This window comes from Oppia nitens, unplaced genomic scaffold, assembly GCF_028296485.1.
Source record: "Oppia nitens isolate AA-2021 unplaced genomic scaffold, nextdenovo-longstitch-racon4-pilon3 scaffold7_pilon_pilon_pilon, whole genome shotgun sequence".
In the NCBI taxonomy this organism is placed as follows: domain Eukaryota; kingdom Metazoa; phylum Arthropoda; class Arachnida; order Sarcoptiformes; family Oppiidae; genus Oppia; species Oppia nitens.
Window position 1 is genome coordinate 2,927,551 of NW_026533251.1, and position 24,491 is coordinate 2,952,041.

Genomic DNA, 24,491 nt, shown 5'->3' on the forward strand with positions numbered 1-24,491 from the left:
TTACAATCTAAATAAGTTAATTACTTGAAATAATTGATGATATAAAATAAATACCGGTATTATAAAGTATAAATATACTGTTAAAGTGAATTCAAGCGCAGGGATTAGCTGACTCAGGGAAGCGAATATCAGCGCATCCATGGCTCGGATGTCTCAGTTGTATTTGAAATATTCTTCCAGTTTTACCGCAAACACATAACTTGTATTGTAATTGTTTATCACCTGATTGTTGATCTTTATTTGGATGAATAATGTTTTCAAATATTTTAGTATTGATATGAATTCCTTGTTTAGAGTCCAAAATAATAGATCCTTTAATTGATGACATGAATATTGAAGACCCATTAAAACTAATTCGTTTACTTTCTAAATCAATGCCTTCATTGCCACGAATTTTGATTTTTTGTTGGGATCTTATATTCAGATCTTGATCTGATGGCGATCTGATTTTGTTGACATCTTTAGCACCGCCGGGCAGTGCTAGAGATGGTATTGTCGGTATAGAGAAAGAGCTGAAGTCAATGGGAAAAATCAATTTATCTGAATCTTTAGTGCGAACTTCAAAACCATTATCCGATGTCATATGAATTCCGTTGTCATTAATATTGAGGGCAGAAGTCCCGCTCTCCAGTATAATGTCACCCGATATTGTCGACACTCCTATAGTCAATAAATTTTTAAAATAATAAATAAAACAAAAAAAAAATGAATTCATTTTACCATTTATTTGATTTTTAAACAGAAGAATTTTGTCGAGATCTACATTTCCATGAAATAAGACATTTTCGTTGACAAAACTCATTAACTCCATATTTGGAAAGAGTTTTAATTTATAAATTATTATTAAATTTGTAATTGTCGTCAATATTGAAATAACCAGAATTAKGACCACAAATGATACGAAACCGATTGCCTCTAATCCTCTCATTTGTAACTATAGAATAATTTATTAAAAATCAAAATAAAGATAAATATTGCAAACCTTTTTCTTGTCATTCATTTTGATTGTAATTTACAGTTAAAGTAAAATGTAATTAAATGTTWAAAAACCGTAAGAAACGTTCATTTTATTGATAACTCAAGAATTGGATGCTATAAAGGGATGATTTTGGATGAATAGCAATATGAGGGCGGGGTTTGGATTCCTGTGAAGCCCAGTGCACATGTACTCTATGTTAGGGAAAGTTAGCAGATTATCCACTATATTCATCATATATTAAATTGAATTCATACTTTTTAATTTAAACTAATTTTAAATATTATTATTTATAAATACTGAAGCAAATGTAAAATATTGCTGCAATTAATTTTAATTTATGAATATATTAAAATAATAAGTTGTATATAAAAGTTTAAGAAAGCAAATAAATAAACCTAATTTAATTTTTTGTTTATTAATCAGTTTAAACAAAATAAAATATGAAATATAAGTATTATATACCGTATATACTGTACTAACAAATACARTATATATCAGGGTTAAGCAAGGTTTTGGATTTTAGGGGGGGTAGACCGGAGTAAAATTTTCAAAATTCTCGAAAAATCTTGGGGGGGGGGGGGTATTGGGTGGGGTAAGATTTTTATTGCATTTTTAAATGGCAATTTTTTCAAAAATCCAAAATCAAGGGGGGGGGGGGGGGGGGGGGGGGGGTCAAGAGAAAATTCCCTAAAAATTCCTTAAGTTCCCAAATATTCCCATGTAAATTCAATAAAATTCCCATAAGTTCCCGTATAAATTCCTGGGAAAATAGGTAAAATTTCCAAAAATATAAAAACTTAAAAATTAACAAAAACTTAAATTTTAACAAAAAATAAATATTTAAAAAAATTTTTTTTAAATTAATAAGTTAAATTTTAACAAAAAATAAAATAATTTATTTAAGATTTAAAAATAGTTGATAAAAGCATTAATGATGCACTATGAGTTATTTTTAGTATTTTAATAATTTTTAAATTTTAACATAATTAATTTTTTAAATAATACTTAATGTTTATAGTTTGTTATATATTTTTATTTTTTAAATGTTATTTTTATACAAATACTGACTGAATACTACTTATTTAACTCAATTTTTGTTAAAGTTTTAGTTATATTAAGTATAAAATTGAAAATATTTTTAATTTTTTTATTTAAAATTTAAAAATTATTAATAAAAAACTTATAAGTTTTATTAACTTCTTAAACTATCTTAAACTTATATTTAAATTGTAATATGATTAATCTTTTCAACAAATAGGTAATTTTTAATTTTTAGTTTGTTTTAATTAAAATAATGTTATTTTTGATGAGTTTTAACGTTATTTTAACTATTTTTAATTAATAATTAGATTCTTATAAATATTAAAAACATAAAAACATTTACTAAAATAGTATCAACTAAAATTAAAATTTTCGGCGCCTTCGGCGCCGAAATTTTAGGGGGGGGGGGGGGGTCATTTCTCGTCGTTTTTAAGCGACAATTTTTCCAATTTGGTCAAAAAGTCTGGGGGGGGGGGTAAAATCCCAATTTCTCGATCTTAGGGGGGGTATTTTGGCCTTACCTCCCCTTACTTAACCCTGGTATATATATAACAATTTATTTTGTCGGCGACTCTTATAACTTTATTGTATTCAAAATGRTATTTATGTAAAAAAAATAATATTATCCAAAATACAATAATTCAAATAATTAGTCTAATAATGTGAAATCAAAGGGTTCATAATTTTTGCGTATTTTGTTGGCCAAAGTGATGACTTGATCTTCACTTAGAGCACATTGTTTCCAATCGATGCGATCCAAACAGTTAAGTATAGAGGGATGACATAACAACTCTCTTCCTAATTGTAATGGAAAGAATTGATTGGTCTTTATTCGGGTAAAGAGTTTACAATCGGGTAATTCAATGTAAAAATAAGGAATTCCAGTATTTATAACATCTTTTAATTCAATTTCACTCTCGAGTTCAATAAATTCAAGATTTTTCTTATCGGTTTCCTCTAAGATAATAGACTTGAGATTTTGAGTTTTACTTTTTGGTATCGAAACGCATTGAATCTGAAGATGAGATGATTTAAAATTTCGTTCAAAGAATACAACAGATTCTTGTTTTGTGTCAAAGTATCGAATAAGTGATGATTTAAARCGATTTATTTCAGTCAAAACTTCTTCCGATTCAATCTCAATGGTTGATCTCATGTGTTCTATAGGTAGTATCAATAGATGTTCATCAGTGAGTCCTCCTTTAGCCATTGCAAGATAATTGTGTTCACCAATTGATATAATCAGATGCTTTTCGACCTGAGGACTGGCCAAACAAAACCAACAGTCCTGTGGGTCGACATTTCGTTGTTTTCTTTGTCGAAATTCATTCTGATTTTGTCTTTTTCTTTTGTTGTGTTGATTATAATTATTGTCACTTTTATTATTATTTTCATTTAAATCATAGAAAAATTGTGAAACATTTTCATTTTTTGGGTTAGTCTTTGGATCAAAAGATATATYATTGAATGGATTCTCTGTCACATCATTTGGTTGTTTAATTAATTCGTTTACATCTAAATCTTTAGCCGCAGTGATAGCAAAAGCATACAACCACTTGGCTTTGGTTTTGTTGGACACTTCAGCTACTGATACAAACCGTGTCACAGGTTTGGCCGCTTCAGCTAATACTCGATGATTACGGAAGGGGTGTCTCTCGTAAAAGCTGTCAAAACTAGCGACAAAGTGATAGCGCGGACGTAATAATAGTGACAATTTTGAGACCAATTCTGATCCTTGTTTTTGACTGATGTCGTCTAACTGTGGCGGATGTCCTTCAGAGTGACGAAACACATGTTTAGGCCATTGACTCGTCACTAATATGTCTACAATTGCTGAAGAACTTTGTTGTGATAAAAGCAATGATTCGTAGTCTTTCATAGTAAACAAAGTCTTATTATTGTCACTAATATTATTGTTAGTCTCGTGTCCGCTAAGATATGCAATTCTCAGACCCGAACTGCCGGTCAAAATGCCTTTTCGGCCCAAATAAATGATACCATCGCGTAATTCAAAGCCTGAATCATAATCAGCGTTTGGATCAATTGATTTATAGTATTTGACGAGTCGTTCATCACTTGTTCCCAATATATAGATGGAAATCGGTGGCAAACATATTGTGCCGTTAATTAGCTCATTGTATTGATGGTCATCATCAGTGAAGAACTCTCCGACACATAAAACCATATGAAAAGGACCGGACTTTTTGTGGACAGTATTTATGCGTTCAAACAATTGTTTGTATTTTCCTCTGACATCACCGCAAACCAGAATCCTCTCCACTGATGAACTCATTTCACACCAATTSATACAATCAGTCAATCAATTAATAATTTAATTCAATTTATACTTAAATTATAATTACAACAAAATAATCATAATTTTCAAAAATATTACATTTGTTTATATCATATACAGTACTGTATTAACTGTAATAACACTAGGGTTGGAAAAATACAAGGTTTTCAATTTTGGTTTTGTAAATTACAGTAAAATACAATGTATTGGATGTATTTTACAATTATAGAAAAATTACATTAACAATAATAAAATATTTATTTTTTTTATTAAATTATTATTATTATTACATAATTTCAATATCGTTAATTAGAATCGTTGTTTTCTAAAACTATTAAAAATTAATATTAATTATTTTATTAATATATTTAAATACCAGAATTAAATTGATAGTTAATTAAAAAAAATTTTTAAATAAAAAAATAATTATTATTAMAAAATATGTGTTTGTTTGTGAATTTTTGTTAATAGGTGGCGCTAAATTTTTTTTGTAAGCCAAAATTGTCATGTAATTTACATTGTATTATACTGTATAATACGCTTTGTATTATACATACACTTTGTCTCTGCCAACACTGAATAACACACACTTTTCATATAAAACGTATTACTGTATAATACCTTTAATATTGTATAACTGTTTGTTAATAATTTTTAAATTATGAAAAATTWATTTAATTGCAGATATAAATAATTATTAATGTTGTTATCAAATGATGCAAACTTATTGATACTATAATATATTATGAATTATAATTATCCGTACTCTTACTTACCGGTAAACCGGATAATTATAATAAACGAAAATTATTAATAATATATTTATTATCAATAGTATTTGAAATTATAAAATTTAAAACATAAAACGGTAAGGCATTAAAACATATTTTATGATAAATTTAATTTCACTGTCTGTATAGTAATATCTGGTGACAGCATTTCTTTCCAATTAGTTTTGCATATTCTTTGACCAATTGTTCCTCATTTTCACTGACTTTGCTGTTAGACTTATAATAACGAAAAGACATATCAGTCCTGTTATACAACACTTTAATATCACTATCAGTGATGGCATTTGAATCGTCGTCACTAACATTTGGGTTGTCTTCAAAGCGACAATATTTAATAATGTCTAACTTTAGCGCACATTTAGTAATCGGATGCCACGTATGAGTTTCTGGACATAACAGATCCGATGGTAGAAATTGTCCCTAAAAATATACAGTAGTATATAATCAATAATAATGAAAATTATTATAAATAATAGCAATACTTTATATCTCATTTTAGGGCACGAGTGGATATAAAATCCCATATAATAATATTTGAGTTGCGGTAGAAATCGCTGTAATTTTCTCACTAAAGCTATCTCTCTGTAATAATATTAAAATTATAAATATTATTATCGGTAGTAATAATTTTAATTATACTATTATTGATAAAAACCTTAAAGCAGAATAAGTTCCTAATGAAAGATAGTTAAAGTCGGGATCATAATAGAGATAAACAGATGAAACACAATACGGCAGGACATCGATGACACCGACTGCTATTAGTTTGTTGTCCAACCAGTATTGTTGATGATATGATCCATAGTGTTTCGGCAATTCATTACTAACATCATTATTAAACTCTTTGATCTAAGATATTAAGTAATTCATAATTGACTTAAAAGTACTAAACAATTACTATTTAGTAAATACCTCAAGAGGTGAATCAATCAGAAATCTCTTATATTGTCTTTGAGTGCATTTGTCAACACTATCGCCGTGTATTGCCATTTGATATTTGCTATAAACTGAATGACTCGCTTCTAAAGTATCTTTATATTCATCATTTAAAGTCGAAATAAACTTTATCTAAATTATCAAATAATAATCGATTAATTCCTATAAATTCTATAGAAATTAAATTAAACAAATGATAAGTTTTTAGTATTACTTGAAGTTTATGTTTTGCATTCAAAGCGATTTCCGTTTCATTTAAATAATCTTCAAGTGATTTGTTTTTATTTGTTTCAATCACTCTCTTTYTSTGCCTTTCATTCATAATCTGTTGACCCTTCAATTGATCGCATTTTTCAATTTTCATAATTTTTTGTAATTTTCTCTCTTTTCTAATATATTTGGCTTTTCTTTTCTTTCTTTCTGATGAATTAATATCACTTCTTTGATCACAACATTTGACATTTACATCACTGGTATCGTTGTTGCTGGTAATCGGAACCATTAATGACAGTGTGTTTGAATTGATTTTAATCTTTAAATCTTTAGTTTCTTTTTTATCCATCAGTGGTTCAATATTATGTTTCTCTTCGGTGAYACCAATTGATGACAAACCACTTTCATGTCTTTTTTCAGGCTTTTGGTCGTTAATTATAAAATGATTGAATCTTTTAATCACTTTTTTGTGAGACTTTTTGAGTTTGAAGTCGAGAGCATCACATCTATTGTTATAATCAATTAATTCAAACAATTAATTAGATAACAACAGACCTGATTGTATACATTGGACAACAAGTCTTATTGAGAATTGGTTTATAACAATATTGACCACTTCTTCGCCAATTTCTATCAATTAGATTTTGATAACTCATGTTTGAGAGCCTATGCGACCACATTCCTGTCAAAGACAATCAAATCATTTTATCATTTGGTGGACAATCTACGGCTAACACTTACCGAACCGATACTTACCATAATCCGCGGGTTTTATATTTTTACAGTATCCGCACGGATACGGATCGACATTACAGCCGTAATACTCAACGATTCCGTACGAAGACATCGAGTGATAAATAGACTCTTATTATCAAAAGTGATGTACAAATCAATTAAATAATTAAAATGAAAGTTTAGTTATTGAAGACATTATAGCGATATCTTTCAAATAATATTATAACAAGTGTTGACAAATCATTTAGTATTTGTTATATAAAACAATAATAACAGTTTGTATTTTAACACAAAAAAAACCGTTTGTCAGCCACCAGTGAGGTTCGAACTCACGACCCCTGGTTTACGAGACCAGTGCTCTAACCACTGAGCTATGGTGGCACTGACGCCATCTTAACACTACAAGTCCTTCAAATATCAATTGAAATATAGAAATGAAATTTAAATATTTTATTACAACTTATTTTACTTTATTGTATGATATATTATATCATATAATATACCAATTATTACAATACTATTCGTTATAATCATTTGATTACTTATATACTATATATTATTATTATTACAGAATCTAAATGTATGTAATATTTTATATGTATTCATAACTATATTAAAAACATTAATGCATTTTAATTGATTTAAACTAACTTTAAATTGAATTGTAAATAATTAACAATCATTTTGGAAATTCTTTATAAGTTTTTTCTATATATAGTAGAATAGGACACATAATAATGGAGTTATTTTTTATTATGATTTATGTTTTAAACATAATTAAAGTTTTGTAAAGTTTAAGCAATTTAAAAAAATTTGTAAAATAAAATAATGTACTGTATTATAAAATATTGGATATATTCAATAATATTCAATATATTAATAATAGTTTGTTGTGGTAAAGGTAGTCATAGGAATTGAATGTAGGAAATAAATAACTCAAATAATTATATTTGTTTATAATCTGTATACTAAAAACATTAAATAAACTTAAATAACAAATAAAATTATAATATATTTGATTATAATTGAGAATATTCTTATTAATAGATCAATGAGTGAGTCTATAGTTAGCAATAGTGTATTTTGTGTGAATATCACTGGACAGGTAGAGAGTGCCTATTTTCACTCATTTGATAACATTTATTGTAAATATTGTTTCAAATATGGCAATGACTGGTCAGTTGTGTCCGGTTTAGAGGATGGCATGTCTCAGATCACCAGAAAATGTAATGACAAACAACTTTTTGTATGGAATTTTCCTCTGGAAATATCATTCAAATCAAGTAATCCTTACGGTTGGCCGCAATTGGTTTGTAAGTTATGTTTAATATATAATATATTGTATAATACTGTATGAAAATATGTGTTTTAACAAACATTAATCTCATATTCAACAGTAAGTGTCTACGGTTTTGACTATTTTGGTAATGATGTGGTTCGAGGATACGGTGCAACCCATATCCCTCCAATACCAGGTGTCCATAAAAAACAAGTGCCACTGTTTGTTCCTCAGTCGTCATCACTTATGCAAAGCTGGATGAGTTGGTTCAGTGGCCGTAAACCAGAATTCATTGACCCGAAAGTTGTGGCACAAAGTGAGGGCCGGGAAGTCATTAGAGTCACTTCCAATGGTTACGCAAATGTTGCCTTTAATATCATTCTTAAAGATTTTCAAAAATATGGATTTAATGTTTAATAAATTATTTTTATTTTATAACATCATATTTGTAATATGCAATCACATTACGGTATATACAGATGAGAGTTTACATTCCGGGAAAAAATATTGATATATAATAAAAATGGATTAAAATTAATATACAGTATATTATAGACAAATCACATAAATTTATATATAAATATATTTAATCAAATGTGTGATTATTATAAATAAATTGTTTTAACATTTATTTCCATATCATATGACTGTTAACGTGTGATGCTTTGAAAATATAATTTGATTTTAATTAAATTGACTAATAATTTAATTCAATTAATTTTTTTTAATTTTTAACTAATTTGTATAATTGTATATGTTTTAACTGATTAAAATTATTGATAAGTATAATAAGCACTGTTAGTTAACAGTTAAAATTTATTTAATAAGCGCTTCACAAAAAAATGATTTATAATTTTTCATGAAATATTATAATTAAATTTCATAATAAATACAGTATTACTGTAGCGTATATTATTATTACGGTATGTTATTTCATGTAAAAAATAAAATACTCAATAATTTTCATAATAATAACTTAATTTTTATATGTATTTTCATGAAATCTAAACTCTTTTAATATACAATAACTATTAAACTTTAATGATGTAATGTTTAATGAAATATTACCGGTAAGTTATAATCACAAATTATTTTCAATAATTTAATAACGTATACAATATATATGAAATAGTCAAGTGTTTAACAATGAAAACTTGTGTAACCTTCATAATTTAGACAACAAAATTTGAACAATATTTATCTAAAAAAAAATAAATAATTGATTGTATAATATTAATAGTAATTGATAATACAAATTGACGGTCATTTAACTTTAGATCGGTATCCGTTGGGATTTTTCTGTTGCCATTTCCAGGCCGAGGAACACATGTCTTGTAGTCCTCGCGTGGCTTTCCATTCGAGCACCTCCTGTGCTAACCTGGCGTCCGCGTAGACGGCACAGGCATCTCCTGGACGCCTACCGACTATTTTATAAGGAACCTTCACTCCAGTGGCTACTTCAAAGGCTCGGATAACCTTTTAATAGTTTTAATGATAAAATTAGTCTATCAAATGTATATTAATGTTAATATATTAAATAATTTTATACAACGTATAGTATTATGCCATACAGTATATCTGAATTTAATACTAAAGTATGTTAAAAAAAATTATAATAATACCTCCAAAACTGTATAACCCCTACCAGTGCCCAAATTAATGGCGTGAAATCCAGGAAAGTTGTTGTTATAAATCTTATCAATTGCCTTAAGATGTCCGACCGCCAGATCCTCAATATGTAAATAGTCGCGAATACAGGTGCCGTCACTTGTTTTATAGTCATTACCAAATACTTTCAGCTCTTGTCTCACACCGACTGCCACTTGAGTGATATATGGCATCAAATTTTTCGGCTCACCATTTGGTTGTTCGCCGATATCGCCCGAAAAATGGGCGCCAACTGGATTGAAATAGCGTAAAGATATGATTGACCAGTCAGGCGACGCCCGACACACGTCTTTCATAATCTCCTCTAACATATACTTTGTTCGGCCGTACGGATTGGTGCAGTTCTGGCCGGTCGGAAAGTGTTCGGTGATTGGCAGCTGTTCCGGTTCGCCGTAGACTGTGCTGGACGAAGAAAATACCAATTTGTCGACTTTGTATTTCTTCATTGTCTGTAATGATATCATATATTGATAAATAATTTTCAAAAATATATTTAAATAAAAAATAAATACTTTCAACAGATTAATAGTTCCGATGATATTATTGTCATAATATAGTAGGGGTTTATCTATTGATTCGCCGACTGCCTTAAGACCGGCGAAATGAATGACAACATCGATGTCGTTGTTTGCAAATATAGAGTCCAATAGATGACTGTCCCGAAGGTCTCCGTCAATAAATTGTTTGATCTTTTTTCCCGTCAAATGCTGGACACGAATCAAACTTTCTGGCAGTTCATTGCCATCAGTTATGACACAATTGACTAAATTATCGATAACTATGACATCGTAACCATTAACTAAAAACTCGAGGACACAGTGAGATCCGACATAACCGGCCGCTCCCGTGACAAACACGAGACGACCCATCATTTTGTGACAATTGTTATAAATATAATAATTATTTATTAAACAATTAACTGATGCCTTGATCTGTGGTAATGAACTTCAAGTCACAAATGACTTTCACTTTCAATCACTCTTTAAATGCTTTAATCAAAACTCGTTTTACAGGTTTGTGTCGTTAAGTAAATAAATTCATAATATATTGCCATTCATTGCATTCACAATACATTCATATTAAGTATATTCAACTGTTTCTATCATACAGTATATCACATATACTATACATTCATATAATTAATAATAAATTATATAAATATATTTACAAATGTAAACATATATTAACAGTAATTATTGTAAATATCAATAAAAATATTATTTTAAGTTAAATTTTTTAACCAAATGTCAAATTTCATCAAATACTCTATAATAATCAGTAACTCCATAATATAGGATTAATAATAACCATTTCTAGTTAGAAAAATATGAGTAAAAATGTTTATTTCTAAGAAAATAAGAAAATAATTTATTAATTGATTATTATTAATTTATTTAATATATTTTTTATGTTATACATAATACAAATTATATTATTGTTTTAAATAGATTTTGATAATAATAGCTATTAATAGATCCTATTTTATTGAGATACTAATAATACCAGATGTTTTCCATAGATTCTAATTTTTGACAATAAATATTGTATATTATTTGATGTTTTTTTATATTACCGGTAATAATATTAATTTAATACACARTATTGAATCAATACACCCATAGTATTGATATTTTTATATTAAAATCTATTAATAAACTATACGTTTCTATGATTCCAATGATTTAAAAATAAGTTATTTATAAAAGGAATAAACAGTAATTAAAAATAATTATTGTTATTATATATTTTTGTTATTTATATTTTATAAAATATTATTTAATTTTAWATTTTAAAATTATATACCTATATATACATAGTATGTACAGTATATAAAATATTGATATATATATATATATAACAATAATATTCTTTAATGAATTTAGTTATATTTAAGGTATAATTATTTTATTTTGTAATATACTTTAAATTTTTGTTGCATTTTCTTTTATTTTATTATAATTGTATGTTAACTATCAAACTGTATAATAATTAGTATATTATTAATTTTATATTATTCTCTGTATTAAGAATTAATAAATTATAGTAATAAATATATGATATTTATTATACAATATATTATAAAAGTAAGAAAGTATTTATAGAAACTGAAAGTTAAAATGAGATAAACAAAGTAAASAATATTGATTTGAATGTTTAAATTAGTTTATTTAATCCAATTATGAATTCATCAAAATAAGTAAACAGTGAAATATCAATGAAATAAAAAACAGTATATATTATGAAATAAGAGATAAAATTGTTATATTTGTCTATTAATACTGTTTGTGATACACTATTCAATATAATTGTAACTTCAATACTACGATACAGTACTGTCTGTAAGTGAGACATATGTTTACACGACTACAGTGTTATTGTAATTGAAAACATGGTTTCATTTAAAACATTATTCAAACTTTTAAAACAACAAATATTAATGATTTAATTGATGGACAAAAAAGACAATTACCACTGAATGACATTGAAATGGATGTCTTTAATTATGTGAAGCAATACTTTACATCTCAACCATCGAAGATGTCGGACATATCGGACAAATATTCGCCAAACTTTGATGAATTGGTGGCCAAACGTCAACAACAAATGCAGAAGAAAGGCATTACCGAAGAACTTCTTGCAGTTAATAATATATTTCCGAACCGATGGGACACAAGTGGTGAGAAGTCAAACAAATTTGTTCAATTGACTGACCACTGGCCCGATAAGTGGCAAATTTGGCCACTTTATTATGTGATGCGAATAAAATTGGTCACTAATGGTCTGACTTCGGCTTTCATTACTAACTGTTTTCGGCGATCATTTCATTTGGCTGACGGACGGACAGCCATTTTCAATAGTTATGTCCCATCACTTTGTTTACCTATGTTTTTCGGTCCTGTCCTACACTATACGTTAATTACCGAACCAATGATGTCAGGTGTGGACAGTTGTTCTCTATGTATATCATTAAAAGCTGGTATTATTCAAAGTCTGACTTCAACTCTATATCCATTGATCTATAGCTCTATTTCTTGTATTTATTTCGCCGATTATTTTGTCACTTATCCGACTCCAGACTCAATCAATGATAAGACTTCCAGAAGTTATTTATATAATGTTTGGTTAAAAGCTATTAAAAGACATCGGACTGCTATCATATCATTTGCTGTCATTAACTTCTTTGTCGCCTTTTATTTGACACAACGAGAACAACAAACCACTGAATTAATGTATTTTACAGTTTTAAGAAATGAACACTTGAAGAGACAAAAATTAAATAATTAATTACTGATTAAAGCAATTCAAATGTTTAATACATTGTTTAATTGCTTTAGTAATAAATGATATTAATATTAATTTTTTGAAATTATTATCTTAATGTTAATTATATTAGATTTATATTGCAATAATTTAGTTATTAATTAATCTTTAATATAAATATATAAATTTATATATAAGTATTTTAATAAATTATGTTTCAATTAAATTGTATTAAAACATTTAATTAATAATATCTAAAAATACTCTGCTATTACAAAATATAATTTCAATGCAATCAATAATTATTTGATCTCATATTGAGTGCAAAACAATTACCGGTAAGTTATAAAATACTGTACCGGTATATAATATATAGTATATATATTATATAGTATATGCTTTACCGGTTGACCGATATATAAATTATTATACTGTAGTTACGGTACAATATACTGTACTGTAATCCCTATTAAATATGTTTAGTGTTTGTATTTTTTATATTTCCTGAAAAAATGTGATAAGAAAATAGTGATTTATAATAAGTTTTATATTATTAGCTAATATTCCAGTGAATCCAACATTATATTCTATATTTTTACATTATTATTATTATTTACGGTAATTGCTAATTATCTACTGTTAATAATTTTTATTTACTATACAATATTAAAATCTTAAAATAGATTTTGTATAATAATTTTTGAAAATAAATGTTTTATTTTTTGCCTGTTTGTGAACTGACTGTGAAAAAAATATTAATATTTCAAAAATCCTTTAACCAATTTTGATGTTTGTTTTAAAATATAAATTAGATCCATAATTATAAAAAATATTTTACTAAAATTTTGGAATTAATTTTAATTAATATTATGTATATTTTCAGTTAGAATAATAAAACTATTTATTTTATCAAAATATAAAACTTGATTTATTAACATTAAAATTTTTAATATAAATTTTTTGTTATATCTAAAAATGACCATTATATTAGATACATTTATTAGATATATACATACATAAACAATAAGAAAACTTTTCAAGTTTTTTTTTTGGAATAAATATTCAAAAAAATATTTTAAAAGTATAAACTTTATACTAAAAATGTTATTATTTTAACTTCAAACACAAACAATATATCAAATTTAAAAATTAATAAAAACATAAATACTTTATATACATATTGTATATATAGTATTATATATTATCATTTATATATTACAGTAATTAATACATATTTGTTAGATAAATTTATATTAGTTTAATAATTAGTTAAATAAACCCTATATTTGAAATAAAAGTATATTGATATRTACCGGTACTGTACATACATTTATATACCTTTATTTGTGATTTGTTTGCTTAGTAAAGATATTTCAAATATCTAAATGAGTTTTAGCAACTAATTTATATTAAATGACAAAATAATCAGTTATTAGATTGCATTGTATTTTATAACATCTTTCACATAAAATCTCATATTTTATGTAAACTTCATCGACTAATGAATGAAAAACTAGTGATAAGATTAGTAATTATTTTCTTATTTTTTCAATTATTATATTAATATACTTTATTTGTAATTCATTTCATTGTCATTTGTCATTAAATTCTAACAATAGGTATATCACAAAAAATATTATTTATTATTTCAATTAGAAATGTGTTAAACGAAATACAGAAATATAGTTGAAATGAGTGTAAAGCAGAGGACATCCCAAAGCACGACATTTGTGCCGCGGATGTCAACAAATACGGTTGAAATACTGGCCAAACAAACAACTCTTATAAACCTGTCGTCGGCGACAATCAATCGCAACAACAGTGTCTTCAGTACATACTCTGCTTATTCAGAAGAGTCTTCTCACTGGTCGTGGAAATCACTGAAAAAAGAGTTCAAAGCCAAAGATGTCGGCAAAATGTTTCTTAAATATCAGTCACGACTTCAACACACCTTCTTTATGGTCTTACTTACACTTAATATACTGTTTGACATAATAGCTATAATTGTATACTTTTTTGATAAGGTTTGCTAAATATTARATATATTTTGATGATTTATATTATATAATATTATTATCAATTTATAATTTTTATAATATAACTGTTTTTGAATTCATTTAAATATTAGAAAAATCGGGAATCATTTCCGGGAATTTTTTTAATAAGAGTTTCGTCTTTAATAGTATTCATAATATTTTTGATAATAACATGTTTTGAAGAACTTTTATTACGACCGAAAATATCGCGAACAGTGGCCGGCATTACAATATTGATGGCAATGTTGTTTGAGGAGTACGGCGGCGCTCTCTTCCCAATAGACACAACTCAACAACCATTTCCTATGCAAAGAATTCGTCCGACTTTTTATATAATAATATCAAATCATATATTATTACCATTTTCTTCTCGGATCTATTCATGTATTGCCACTATTTTTATCATTGGTGTTGAACTAAGCTTAACATTTAAACAAAGAGTTGAGATGTCGTGTAATTCTAATGGTATTCTCAAGTTTACCATCGCTGACCTATTCTTCTACTCATTTAGTGCTGTATTTGGATTTTATATGAGTTTTCTATTAGAAATTGCAATCAGAAAAGCATTTATAAACCATAGATCTTGTATTGAATCGACATTTAAGTTGGACTTAGAGCGCGAACAACAGGAACAGCTGTTAAACTCTTGTTTTCCCAAACATTTGATTGATGACGTCCGCAATGACATCCGGACAACCATTTCTCAAATTGCAAGACAAGAGTTAATACCAATGAGACCTTTCAATAAACTTTATGTAAAGAAATATGAAAATGTGTCCATACTTTATGCCGATATCGTCAACTCAATGATATTGACGGCATCTCTTAGTGCTAATGATTTGGTTGAAACACTTAATGAACTTTTTGGAAGATTTGATGAAAGCGCTGAACGAAATCATTGTTTAAGAATTAAACTTTTAGGTGATTGCTATTATTGTGTATCAGGACTTCCAGATTATGATCCAAATCATGCCATCAATTGTGTCCAAATGGGTCTCGAAATGATCAGAATAATTAGGTTTTATCTTTTTTTTAGTAAACTTATAATAAATTAGTATTTTTACTATGAATTTCAGAACAATACGTGATATCAAAGAAATTGATATTGATATGAGAATAGGAGTTCACTCGGGAATGGTATTGTCGGGAATCATGGGTCTTCATAAATGGCAATATGATATCTGGTCACTGGATAGTGTCATCGCATCATCCATGGAGCACAACGGAGTTCCCGGATTTGTTCACATCACTCAAACCACACTCGATCTCATCTCTGTCAGACAAAGAGATGATTTTATTATTAAAGGTTTTCATAAATTAATTTATTAAAAAAATATTGCAAAATAATAATATCATGAATTATTACATATTGTATATAACAGAGAAATTAACTGATGGAGAGATTGGATATTTAATCTCTAAAAAGGATGTAATATCACATAATCGGACAAATTCTGGTTCTCCTAATAGTAAAAGAAAAAGACAAACCGATAATCTTAAGGCACAAATTAATAAACTTAGAGTAAGATTTAGTTTATATTTAATTTAATTAATATATGGGRTTTCTTTGAAAAAAATGTTACTAATAATACAATTAAATTGAATTGAATTGAAATGATATTTATATTTATTAAATTTTTTAATATATAATTATTGTTAGAGACGTTCATATGAGCCGACACATACTCGTTTGCCGACTACTATTTTAGAATCCAGGTAAACTATATTTGTTAATATTTTTGATTATTTTTAAGTATTAATWAATAATWAATTATTATACTTTAAACAGTTTAATCAGATATAGAGAAATGATTAATTCAGTTAATAAATTTATGGATTCAGCCATTGAAGGAATGCCATTAAATATGAAAAGCCAATGGTGTCGACCACAAGATATTCATCCATTTTTCTTAAATTTTACGTCTGGTTTAGTGGGAAACAAATCGGTGTATGAAAAGAAAAAGTCAACAATTATTAAAACAGAGAAAGTGTTTGCCCAACAAAGTGACCAATTTTTTAGTGTCTATCTATTGTGTGCCGGATGGCTGTGCTTAACAATGATGGCCATCAAGTTTATTATCCCACATACAAGTGTCAACTCAGAGCATAAATATTGTTTTGTATTTACACTTATAGTGATAGTTGTATCGTTAGTTTATACTTTTTACAGATCACATCAGGTATTCATTATTTAATTATTTAATTTCAATTTCATTTGTTTTTAATACAGTTTTATTTTATTTTTTAAATAAAATAGTTACCAATTTTATTAAGAATTGGTATTTGGTTTTTAATATCGTCATCGCTATTAATTAACGCAGTTCTTGACATTATAATTGTTAGTTGAATTAAATAAAAATTTATTAAATTATTGTTTTATATTAATATTTGTCAGTTTCTTTAGAGACATTGTGATCGACATCTAAACGAAACTGACGTGACTTTTGATGAATTAATTAAATTAGAGAGTTGTGCCTATTCTTGGGTAATAATAATAATAATAATAATATATAATATAATGTGTTATAAATTATAATAATGTTTTTTGTAATAATTTAAAGGACTATACAATGTGTGTGATTCTTGCGATGACTGGCGTCAGTCTATTCTTAAGAATTCATTTATGGCTAAAATTCTTAATGCATTGTTTGGGAGTCATTATATTTATCATAATTTTCTACAATAAATGCTCGATATATCAGATATTAATTGTAAGATCTGAAGAAGAAAATTTATGGATAAGCAGTATAGGGTTTGATCCATTGGTTGGACACATCTATTATGTAATTATGGTTGCAGTGCTTCTTCATGTAATTGACAGACAAATTGAGTATATATTTCGGTTGGACTTTAAGTGGACTAATAGACTGGTCGATGAAAAAATAGAAATGCAAACAATGGGAGAAATCAATAGAATATTATTAGAGAATATATTACCCATTCATGTGGCGCAACGGTATCTCTACAACAGCTCCGTATCGGCCGATCAGCTCTACTCCGAGTCATACGATTCGTGTGCCGTTATGTTTGCATCGATTCCTAATTATTCACAATTTTATTCAGAAAACTATGAATCCGGTCTCAAATGTCTTCAATTACTTAATGAAATTATACTTAACTTCGACCAAGTATTCAATTTTTATTCTATAGTATATACAGTATATTAATATTTATTTTATTAATTATTTAATATACAGATGTTATCTCATGTTAACTTTCAAAGAGTTGAAAAAATTAAGACAATTGGCAGCACATATATGGCTGCCACTGGTCTACAACCCGGAAGGGGATCCAATGAAGTTTGTTTTAATTGTTTATTAATWTTAAATATTATTTCAAATCAATTTATTTGATTAAAGAGTGAGATCAGTATTGAAGACGTTAGAAATAATGTCATAACTTTGGTTCGCTTTTCTACTGCTTTAATGGAAACATTGAAGAAATTAAATAAAGACGCTCTTCAAGACTTTATGCTAAGAGTTGGTATAGCTGTAGGTCCTCTCATAGCTGGTGTGGTCGGAGCTGCTAAGCCTCAGTACGATATTTGGGGCGATACTGGTTTGTATTACTTGTTATTATTGTCTAATATTAAAATAATTTGATTGATTTGTTATTAATAGTAAACGTTTCCTCAAGAATGGAAAGCACTGGTATTATGGGTCGCATACAAGTGACAGAAGAAGCGGCTAATGTTTTAATTGAATGTCAAAACAACAGTGAATTTGTTTTAGAAGAGAGAGGAATGGTTTTTGTCAAAGGAAAGGGAGATCTCAACACTTTTTTAGTTAAAACTCAGTTTGATTTCGATGAACACGAAATTACTAGAGTTTAACAACTATTATCTGTTTTTATGTATAATAACTGATTCATTAATATTCAGTTAAAACATTAATTACCGGTCAATTCATTTGTCAAATAAAACATGTTTTCAAAGTATGATTAGATAAATGTTATTTATTTTAATCAAAATTAAAACTGATATGTTATACTATAAGTACAAATTATATACAAATATATCGTGAAATATAAGTAAATATATATATATATATATAAAGAAGCGGTCAATTGATCTTGAGCCGCGTATTTTTTGAATAACTTTTAAACGGTTAGAGATAATTTAATTCTGTAAAATACATTTAAGAATATCATATCGACCACACTTAATATACACACAATCACAAAACTAGGATGACCAGATATACAAAATATCGGGACCAACGAAAGACACTATGCTACAGGTCAAACTAAAATTGATAAATTTATTATGATAATTAAAATTTGTAGACAAGAAATAATAATTTAATATAAAAAAAGAATCATCAAAAAAGGATTTGTAGTTTTGTTTTTATGGCTTGTTAAGTTTGTCATAAATCCTATTATATAAAATAGTGCRAAATAAAAATGACGTAATTTATGAATATTATATGTTTATTAGATGATATTTTCAAATATATTTCTAATTCTAAAAACGAAATTTTAATAACTCGACTYGTTTTCGAAATAATCGAATTTCAATATAAATTATAATATCAAATTACAATAGTGTGATTTATATTGAAATTCGAATAATTCGAAAACTAGTCGACATATTAAAATTTCGTTTTTAGAATTAGTAATATATTTGAAAATATCATCTATTAAACATATAATATTCATAAATTACGTCATTTTTATTTTGCACTATTTTATATAATAGGATTTATTACAAACTTAACAAGAAATAAAAACAAAACTACCAATCCGATTTTGATGATTCTTTTTTTATATTAAACTATTATTTCTTTTCTACAAATTTTCATTATCATAATAAATTTGTGAGTTGTAGTTTGACCTGTAGCATAGTCTTTCGTTGGTCCCGATATTTTGTATATCTGGTCATCCTAGTTTTGTGATTGTGTGTATATTAAGTGTGGTCGATATGATATTCTTAAATGTATTTTACAGAATTAAATTATCTCTAACCGTTTAAAAGTTATTCAAAAAATACGCGGCTCAAGATCAATTGACCGCTTCTTTATATATATCTATTGGTAATAATATTTACATTAAAAATTTACTGTAAATCATGAAATTATTGAAGAATTAGATATAATTACCAAAGTCTTAAATATTTAGTATTTTTCATTGAGCTCTTAACTGATTAATAACAGGAAAATCAATTTTGTTTAAATTATAAAAATAAGTTTAAATGAAAGTTATTTATGTTACTATAAGACMTAAATTTATAAATCAATTATAAAAGTTATACAAATTTAGTTCAATTCAATTTATATTAATATTTATATAGCCTTGCATTCAATTGAATAACTATTATTCTTTTAACACATTTTAATGGTTACTAAATATGTTAATAAATAAAATAAAAAATACAATTATATTATTCAAATTGCAAAAAACCATTTGACGATTATAAATATTAAATAATGTGAAATAAAAAATAACTGATCATTAAATTAAAAAATTATCCATTAATTATTTGGCATTATATACACCAGTCAATAGATGGCATATTTTAAAGGGGATTAATTACAGACATTAAAAAACTTGAATATAATAGTAGAGCTAATTTGATAATTGATTGAACCAATCATTTAGTATTTGCCTCAAATTCACATATTGTCCCATAGCTTMACATTTAACCCCTGAGGCTATTTGCGCTTACGTAACATACTTGATATCAATCACTCGTTTTTTTATTAAAAGAATATATCAACACTTTATTATAATAGATAAAAATACAGTCAAATAATTTATTAAAGAAATAAACAGAATTTTTCATTTTTAAAAATATCCTAAAAATAGTTGTTTTCAATCATTTTTATCACTAAATAGTAAATACTTTGAAAATTACAGATCAGAAGCAAAATTAACAAAATTATTATTAAAAATATATTAATGTAGTTTTAATCAAAATTTATTTTAACAGTTTAAATATACAGTAATTTATTCAAAAATAAATGTGTTGTCAATGACTTTTCTATAATTTATTGTACCGGTTATTAATAATTATTTAATAATTAATGTTAATAATGTGATATTGAATTTAATACAATATAAGTTTTTAATTTAAATATTACTTACAGTTTTAGAACTTTATCAAAACTTAAAGCTAAATTCAAACTATTATTATTTTTTAATATTTATGATTTTACATATATTTTAATATTTTATTAACAAAAATGAACTTTTATAGTGACATAAAAACATTTTTCAAAACATATCATATATAACAAAATCATTGACAACTACTGTACAAATAATAAATTCCTTAATTCTATAACAATAAAATAAATGATTTATTATTTATAAATGTAGACAAAGTATAATATCAATTTAAAAAATAATCAAATAATTGAGTTGGCATTAGATTAGATAACGAAAGTATTACTATTTTCAATATAAACATTTTGATAATATAATTATTTGCATCATTTTTTGCTATGTGTGAAACAATAATCACTGTTTAATGTAAAAAATTTAATGTTTGTCATATCGTAAAAGTTTGTATACACAGTCTGTATTAAAGAGTATGATATAAATATAATATTTGTTTTGTAAAAATTAAATAAATATGAAATACTGTGTAGATGTAGTGTTTAGTATGTATTAAAAATTTATTTATTGATATAAATTAAAGTTAAATTGAAAATAAATAATATACTGTATTAGTTGTGTAAAATCATTGAAACAGTTAAACAATGTTAGAGAAAAACTTTTCAATAATTGATTATTTGGTGTTTGGCGTGTTTTTATCATTTTCAACATTAATTGGTATATATTTTGCAATAAAAAATCGAAAAAATCCATCAAAAGATGAGTTTCTTACGGGAGGAAAAAATTTGGATGTATTTCCCGTTTGTATGTCTTTGATCGCAAGTTTTCTTTCGTCTAATACAATCTTAGGTGTACCGGCTGAGATATATCTATATGTAATTAGTTTTTTAATTTTTAATACCAATTATTGTCTTATTATTAGTTATTATTTTTTAAACATAAAGGGCACACAATTTTCAGTACATTTAATAACATTCACAATCGCTGTATTATTAGCAGCCAATGTATTTATGCCCGTCTATTATAAGCTCAACCTAACCAGTGTTCATAAGGTATATATATAATTTTTAATTGAGTTATTTATTTTTTTAAATAAAATTTAATTTATAAATGTTTAGTACCTTTTGCGTCGATTTGGTATGAATGCGGTCAGATTGTCCGGGTCAATTGGATTTATATTATGCACTGTAAACTATAAAACAGCGTTTAATTAATAAAAAATTATTCATTTTATAATATTAATTAATTTGTTGTCATAACAAATAGTTACCATATCTTGGAGTTGTTCTCTATGGGCCATCACTAGCACTTGCTTCCGGTCTGTTAGCTGTCGGTAGTTTTAGACTCCGGTTTATTAAAAAATAATTTATTAAATTTAAAGTATAATAATTATAATTATTTTATTTAATAGTAACCCCATTATCTATGACAACATCGATATTAGTTGTTGGAGTTATTTGCACCTTTTATACATCTATTGTACGAAATATATAATCTAAATTAGCTAATTATTTGCTAACAAACTTATGTATCAATACTTATATTTAAATATCAAGGGTGGTATAAAAGCGGTAATTAGTATAAAAATTAATTTTATTTTATTTGTCACTGAATATTAAAYMAAATTGTTATATTTAAAGGTTATTTGGACGGATGTTATGCAAACTATTTTAATGTTTTCTGGACTTCTAATGGTAGCAATTGTGGGGTCAATAGAGTCTGGTTTTATCGAGTCGTGGAAAATTGCTTACAATAATAATAGACTTAATATATTTAAGTATTTTTTGATTTAAAAATTAAATTATTAATATCTGTTTGTTTGTTTACAGTCCAACATTCAGTCTTTATAGAGGAGACATATTCTGGTCAGTCTTTTTTGGAACGTTGACCGGTTGGACAGGGACCTATTGTGTCAAACAAACACAAGTTCAACGATATTGTTGTTTAGGATCACCAGCAAAGGCTAAAAAGTATTTTAAATAATAATATATTTTTTAATATATATTTTGTTTTTTAACATATAGAGCTTTATATTGGAATATTCCGGGTGTTTTAATAATATCATTTATAGCCATTTGGTGTGGAATTGTTATATTTGCCAAATATAACGGTTGTGATCCCATAGCACTTGGATTTATCGATAAACACGATCAAGTAATTTGCAGTAATTTTATAATATAACCCTTGTTGTCTGTTTTGACACAAAAAAKTAAATTATTATAAAATTATTTAGTTAATGCCTTACTTTGTAATGGATACTCTATCAAACTATCCCGGATTACCAGGGTTGTTTGTTTGTTGTGTTTTCAGTGGTTCATTGAGGTTTATACAGGTTTTTTAATTTTAAATATTTATTTTACAAATTTTCTATTTTATTAATTTGTTAGCACTTTGTCGTCCGGTTTTAACGCATTAGCAACAGTCACTTGGGATGACTTTATTAAACGATATTTTCGAGATATTAAAGAGAAAAAACAATTAATGATTACTAAAATAATTGGTATTATTAATAAATTCTAAATATAATCACATAAATAGAAATAATTTTATGTTAACTATGTTTAAAATTGACAGCTATGTCATACGGCATATTGGCCATTGCTATTGCATTTTTCATCGGCAGATTGGGAACAGTACTACAAGTATTTAATTTAATTAATTATTTTATATTGAAATTTATTAACCAATTTGAAATAAAACAAAAATTTGATTACAGGCTTCTCATGCATTGACCGGATCAATCACAGGACCATTATTAGCATTATTTTGTTTGGGAATATTCTTTCCTTGTGTTAATGCAATTGTACGTAAAATAAAATAAATATATCAATTAATTTAGTTTTAATTTTTTATAAATTATAAATTCAAGGGAGCTATTACTGGATTAATATCTGGTGTAGGAATGTGTTTATTTATAACAATTGGTACACTAGTATATCCCCGACCAAAAGGTTTTCAATTACCAGTATCTGTGAACTCATGTCCTGCAGAAATCATTGAACACATATCGTACGATACATTCATATCTGCCACACAAAGACATTATTCAGTCGATTATCATCCAAAGTAATCAATAATATAAAAGTTTAATTTAAATTTATTATCAGTTAATTAATATAACTTTATTTTTTCTTTCATCTCTTTTATTATTTAGAGGAATATTACAAATATTTCATATAAATTATATGTATATTTCGTTTAT

General features: G+C 26.2%; 9 protein-coding genes and 1 non-coding gene across 10 annotated transcripts; 5 read left to right on the plus strand and 5 right to left on the minus strand.

Annotated features, from left to right (window-relative positions):
- Nucleotides 1–57: 57 nt before the first annotated feature.
- LOC128963634 (beta-sarcoglycan-like) lies at nt 58–811 on the minus strand. The gene is made up of 2 exons (XM_054310147.1): nt 721–811; nt 58–660 (listed from the first exon to the last, which is right to left on the minus strand). Exons 1-2 carry the CDS (start codon nt 809–811, stop codon nt 92–94), a joined length of 660 nt encoding a protein of 219 aa, XP_054166122.1. The 3' UTR covers nt 58–91.
- A 1,738-nt stretch (nt 812–2,549) lies between these two features.
- Nucleotides 2,550–4,427, minus strand: LOC128963423 (CWF19-like protein 1). Its single transcript, XM_054309929.1, has one exon. It carries the CDS (start codon nt 4,311–4,313, stop codon nt 2,670–2,672), a length of 1,644 nt encoding a protein of 547 aa, XP_054165904.1. The 5' UTR covers nt 4,314–4,427; the 3' UTR covers nt 2,550–2,669.
- Nucleotides 4,428–5,189: 762 nt separating this feature from the next.
- LOC128963424 (arginyl-tRNA--protein transferase 1-like) lies at nt 5,190–7,258 on the minus strand. Its single transcript, XM_054309931.1, has 7 exons — nt 6,998–7,258; nt 6,812–6,938; nt 6,258–6,762; nt 6,020–6,175; nt 5,763–5,956; nt 5,590–5,689; nt 5,190–5,527 (listed from the first exon to the last, which is right to left on the minus strand). Exons 1-7 carry the CDS (start codon nt 7,101–7,103, stop codon nt 5,222–5,224), a joined length of 1,494 nt encoding a protein of 497 aa, XP_054165906.1. The 5' UTR covers nt 7,104–7,258; the 3' UTR covers nt 5,190–5,221.
- Nucleotides 7,259–7,299: 41 nt separating this feature from the next.
- Trnat-cgu (transfer RNA threonine (anticodon CGU)) lies at nt 7,300–7,372 on the minus strand. The gene has a single exon. It is a non-coding gene; the product is annotated as a tRNA-Thr (tRNA).
- A 670-nt stretch (nt 7,373–8,042) lies between these two features.
- Nucleotides 8,043–8,765, plus strand: LOC128963635 (B9 domain-containing protein 1-like). Its single transcript, XM_054310148.1, has 2 exons — nt 8,043–8,304; nt 8,389–8,765. Exons 1-2 carry the CDS (start codon nt 8,043–8,045, stop codon nt 8,685–8,687), a joined length of 561 nt encoding a protein of 186 aa, XP_054166123.1. The 3' UTR covers nt 8,688–8,765.
- A 576-nt stretch (nt 8,766–9,341) lies between these two features.
- Nucleotides 9,342–10,931, minus strand: LOC128963429 (UDP-glucose 4-epimerase-like). The gene is made up of 4 exons (XM_054309937.1): nt 10,451–10,931; nt 9,893–10,387; nt 9,543–9,746; nt 9,342–9,471 (listed from the first exon to the last, which is right to left on the minus strand). Exons 1-4 carry the CDS (start codon nt 10,808–10,810, stop codon nt 9,436–9,438), a joined length of 1,095 nt encoding a protein of 364 aa, XP_054165912.1. The 5' UTR covers nt 10,811–10,931; the 3' UTR covers nt 9,342–9,435.
- Nucleotides 10,932–12,276: 1,345 nt separating this feature from the next.
- On the plus strand, nt 12,277–13,223 carry LOC128963636 (uncharacterized). Its single transcript, XM_054310150.1, has one exon. It carries the CDS (start codon nt 12,426–12,428, stop codon nt 13,221–13,223), a length of 798 nt encoding a protein of 265 aa, XP_054166125.1. The 5' UTR covers nt 12,277–12,425.
- A 1,614-nt stretch (nt 13,224–14,837) lies between these two features.
- Nucleotides 14,838–15,472, plus strand: LOC128963637 (uncharacterized). The gene is made up of 3 exons (XM_054310151.1): nt 14,838–15,223; nt 15,328–15,366; nt 15,419–15,472. The coding sequence occupies exons 1-3, from the start codon at nt 14,891–14,893 to the stop codon at nt 15,470–15,472; spliced, it is 426 nt and encodes a 141-aa protein (XP_054166126.1). The 5' UTR covers nt 14,838–14,890.
- Nucleotides 15,473–15,745: 273 nt separating this feature from the next.
- Nucleotides 15,746–19,131, plus strand: LOC128963421 (adenylate cyclase type 2-like). Its single transcript, XM_054309927.1, has 11 exons — nt 15,746–16,253; nt 16,312–16,541; nt 16,618–16,757; nt 16,896–16,951; nt 17,025–17,415; nt 17,493–17,573; nt 17,640–17,720; nt 17,797–18,363; nt 18,433–18,534; nt 18,595–18,793; nt 18,856–19,131. Exons 1-11 carry the CDS (start codon nt 15,766–15,768, stop codon nt 19,065–19,067), a joined length of 2,547 nt encoding a protein of 848 aa, XP_054165902.1. The 5' UTR covers nt 15,746–15,765; the 3' UTR covers nt 19,068–19,131.
- Nucleotides 19,132–21,896: 2,765 nt separating this feature from the next.
- On the plus strand, nt 21,897–24,359 carry LOC128963638 (sodium-coupled monocarboxylate transporter 2-like). Its single transcript, XM_054310152.1, has 14 exons — nt 21,897–22,164; nt 22,234–22,341; nt 22,408–22,476; nt 22,556–22,607; nt 22,701–22,768; nt 22,846–22,860; nt 22,930–23,066; nt 23,119–23,259; nt 23,314–23,443; nt 23,523–23,611; nt 23,677–23,789; nt 23,864–23,931; nt 24,006–24,092; nt 24,159–24,359. Exons 1-14 carry the CDS (start codon nt 21,934–21,936, stop codon nt 24,357–24,359), a joined length of 1,509 nt encoding a protein of 502 aa, XP_054166127.1. The 5' UTR covers nt 21,897–21,933.
- The last annotated feature ends 132 nt before the right edge of the window (nt 24,360–24,491 follow it).